At 65.5% G+C, this 3444-nt stretch overlaps 1 protein-coding gene across 1 annotated transcript in view; it reads right to left on the reverse strand.

Moving 5' to 3' along the window:
• Nucleotides 1–24: 24 nt before the first annotated feature.
• The window catches only part of LOC114072601 (prominin-2-like), a 6961-nt gene continuing 3541 nt past the window's right edge, over nucleotides 25–3444 (reverse strand). Inside the window, exons 2-12 of the mRNA XM_027910477.1 lie at nucleotides 3273–3442; nucleotides 2882–2931; nucleotides 2546–2748; nucleotides 2333–2453; nucleotides 2069–2132; nucleotides 1898–1987; nucleotides 1610–1809; nucleotides 1016–1090; nucleotides 872–935; nucleotides 597–756; nucleotides 25–181 (exon numbers count right to left, since the gene is read on the reverse strand). Of these exons, the coding sequence (XP_027766278.1) occupies nucleotides 25–181; nucleotides 597–756; nucleotides 872–935; nucleotides 1016–1090; nucleotides 1610–1809; nucleotides 1898–1987; nucleotides 2069–2132; nucleotides 2333–2453; nucleotides 2546–2748; nucleotides 2882–2931; nucleotides 3273–3442 (1354 nt within the window). The remainder of the gene's footprint in view (nucleotides 182–596; nucleotides 757–871; nucleotides 936–1015; nucleotides 1091–1609; nucleotides 1810–1897; nucleotides 1988–2068; nucleotides 2133–2332; nucleotides 2454–2545; nucleotides 2749–2881; nucleotides 2932–3272; nucleotides 3443–3444) is intronic.

The following is a 3444-nucleotide window of genomic DNA, read 5'->3' on the forward strand; positions in this document are numbered from 1 at the left end:
CCCCTCTGGGATGCAGGGGGATGCTTACACCAGGAGGAACTTGGCACCAGCCTCTCCTCGGCACTCGTAGTCGCTCGGGTCCTCCCGCTTGGAAAGCCCGTAGGCCCCCAGGGCCATTCCCGTCACGTTGCAGGCGAGGATGAGGAGGATGATGGAGCACAGCACCGTGCCAGCGATCCACCTGGGGGGCAGAGCAGCAAGGCACGGCCTCGAGAGGGCAATCCTGTCTGTTTGATCCTGAGAACCAGCTGAGGAACAGCTTTGTACCACAAGATCACTATGTAAAGGAGAGCATCACTTTGGAAAAGGAAGGGCAGCACTCAAAGTGCTTGATCAACAACGACTTCAAAGTCTCTAAATCCATTAACCTGATGTTACCACAGCTCAGTTTAGCAGCACACTGAGACTAACATTTCTCAAAGTTGCTTCAAGTTGCTGCAGTTTGTGTTTGTGTTTGTGTCTCGGCTGGCTTAGACGGAGCTCATTTCCCCACAGCAGCCCTCACATATGGGGCTGGGGCACCAGCTGGGGCTCAGCAGGGCTCAGCACCCACCCCTGCTGCACCCCCTGCCCCCCTCCCTGCTCCCCAGAGTCACCTGTAGTGCTCGAAGCGCTCCACCTCCCGCAGGTAGGGCCGGCTCCGCTCCTCCGCCGTCACCAGGGCTTCGCTGGCGGGCCGGGTGTAGTCGGGGAGGGGGAAGCTGTCAGCGATGGACTGCACCTTCTGTGCTGTGTGGGACAGCTCCTCCCGCAGATCTGCGGGGCCAAGGCTATGCTGGAGGCGTGGATGGTCTACTCTTCCCATCCTGTGCCCTCCCCAAATCAGGGTTTGTCCCTTGGAGAGTGTCCCTGGGTGCACCAGCTCACTCACCCTGGATGACCTGTGCCATCCTCTCCACGGCCAGCTCCGGGATGGAGTTGAAGGTGCCATTACCCTGCAAGGAAAGAGGGGGTGCTGAGCTGGAGCTGCCTGTGGGTGCTGGACCCCCCTGCTCCACCCCGATCCCCCCCAAACCTGGCGAATCATCTCAGCAAAGTCGCTTCGGGGCAGCCCGGCCATGGCCTTCAAAACCTTCTCCACTGATGGCACCTTGGGGTGGGATAATCACAGAATTACAGAGGTTGGAAAAGACCTCTGAGATCATTTGAGGCCAACCTGTGACCCAACCCCACCTTGTCACCTAGCCCATGGCACTGATGCCACATCCAGGCTCTGCTCAAACCCCTCCAGGGATGGAGAATCCACCCCCTCCCTGGGCAGCCCCTTCCAGTGGCTGATCCCTCTCTCTGGGAAGAACTTCCCAATGTCCATCCTAAACCTGCCCTGGGGTAGCTCAAGGCTGTGCCCTCTTGTCCTGCTGCTGGTTCCTGGGAGCAGAGCCCGACGCCCCCCGGCTCCCCCTCCTGTCAGGGGGTGGCAGAGAGTGAGAAGGTCCCCCCTGAGCCTCCTCCTGTCCAGGCTGAGCCCCCCCAGCTCCCTCAGCTGCTCCTCCCAGCACTTGTGCTCCAGCCCCTTCCCCAGCCTCGTTGCCCTTCTCTGGACCCGAAGCAAACGAGAAGGAACCCGTGAGCCCCGGGGGGGTGGTGGGAGCCCATCACCCCGTCCCACCTTGCCGTAGTCAGCTCCCAGCTCCAGGCTCTGTGCCCTGCCCAGGGCGCTGGCGCAGGAGGTGCAGCGGGGGTCGTCGAGCAGCGCGACCACCCTGCCCCGCCGCTCCCGCAGCGCCGGCTCCAGCTCGGCCCGCGCCGCAGCCAGCGCCCGCGAGGTCCCGTCGAGAATCTGTAAATGGTGCAGCGAGGTCTGTAGGTCTTAAAGAGAAAGCCCAGGGCTAGTTCACGCTGCTCCGGAGGCTCGGTCACCCCGGCTCCCCCCGCTGGAGCCGCGCTCCGGCCGTACCTGCAGCCCTGTCCTGCAGGTCTGAGAGCGCAGCGTAGGTCATGGCCTTGAGCTGTGAGTGGATGGAGAGCCCCACGCTCCGGCTGAGGCCTGCAAGGCACCGGGAGCCCCGTCAGCATCCCCGTGGGAAGCTCGGGGTGCGCCCTGCCCGGTGCCCCGCGCGGCGCTTACCGCCCAAATCGGAGATTATCTGCTTGCGGGGCACCTCGAACTTGTCCACCACCATCTGCACGCCCTGCCGGGAGAGAGGAGCCGCTCAGCCCCGCGCGGGGAGCAGCCGCGGGGAGAGGAGGAAGCCCCGCGCTGGCCATTCAAAACGCATTTTTAATGCAGCCGCGTCACCTCCTCTCGCCTCCCAAACCGCTTTCCCCGAGGGAAGCGCGGCCACCTCCGGGCAGCGCCCTGTGCCGGGGGCGAGGCCGCCCGGGGACTCACCTGGGGCACGTTGGCCAGGTGCTGCCGCAGCGTGCGCAGGGTGGTCGGCACAGCCCCCAGCCCCGGCTCCATCTGCCCCTTGACCCGCTGGCTGGTGACAAAGGCGCAGGTGACGCTGATCCTGCCGGGGATGAGCGGGTGGTCAGGGGGCTGCCCCGCAGGACACGGTTCCCCTCCCTCCCCCCAACACGCGGGGCGTTCCGGGGGACTCACAGGATGACGAGGGAGGTGAAGGACAGGCAGGCCAGCAGGCAGTGCCGCCGGCAGCCCAGAGAGCGCCGGTGGGCGCGGATGCGACCCCCGCAGCGCCGGCGGCTCCGGCAGTAGCAGAAGCACATCCCGGCCACCGGCACGGCCACGGTGAAGAGCAGGGCCACGGCGGCACAGACCACATAGCCCAGCTCGTACTGCACCACCTGAGTGACGGGAGAGCTTCGTCAGTACCGGGGCACCGGGTTTGGGGTGCTCCGTGTGCTCCGTGTGCCCACGTGCCCCGGTCCCGGGTGGATAACGCTCCCGTGGGATCCGGAGCCCCACATCCCGGCTCACCTGCGATGTCCGCACTGATCCGGGGTCGTTCAGGGCTGCCCGGAGCAACTCTGCAAGATAAATCATGGCACTGGTGAAACAGGTCCCACCCGATGCTCCCCAAACCTTCCCGGTGCTGCTGCCCCGGGATGGAGGCGACGTCCTCCTCCGTGGAGTGGCTCAGAACCCCTGGAGCAGCTCCGGACATGGGAAAAACCATGGGATCCCGACACCCAGAGCAGTGGGATCCCGACACCCACAGCAATGGGATCGTGGCACCTCCAACAGTGGGATCCTGGCACCCGCAGCAGTGGGATCGTGGCACCTCCAATAGTGGGATCCTGGCACCCATAGCAGTGGGATCCCGGCACTTGCAGCAGTGGGATCCCGGCTCTCCGGGCTCAGGACTCACCCGTGGGCAGGGGGTTCTGCTGGATGAGGTCCAGGCAGCGCCGGACGAGCCCGTAGAGGGGGTCGAGCGGGCTGGGCACTCGGTGCAGCGCCGGCACCCGGATCTCGGCGTGGCGGTCGGTGAAGCGCAGGACGGTGGCAGGGCCGGCGGGGTGACACTGCTGGGTGCCCGC

This window comes from Empidonax traillii, unplaced genomic scaffold (assembly GCF_003031625.1).
Source record: "Empidonax traillii isolate 1590-97213 ecotype Southwest subspecies unplaced genomic scaffold, ASM303162v1 scaffold3570:size12307, whole genome shotgun sequence".
Taxonomy (NCBI): domain Eukaryota; kingdom Metazoa; phylum Chordata; class Aves; order Passeriformes; family Tyrannidae; genus Empidonax; species Empidonax traillii.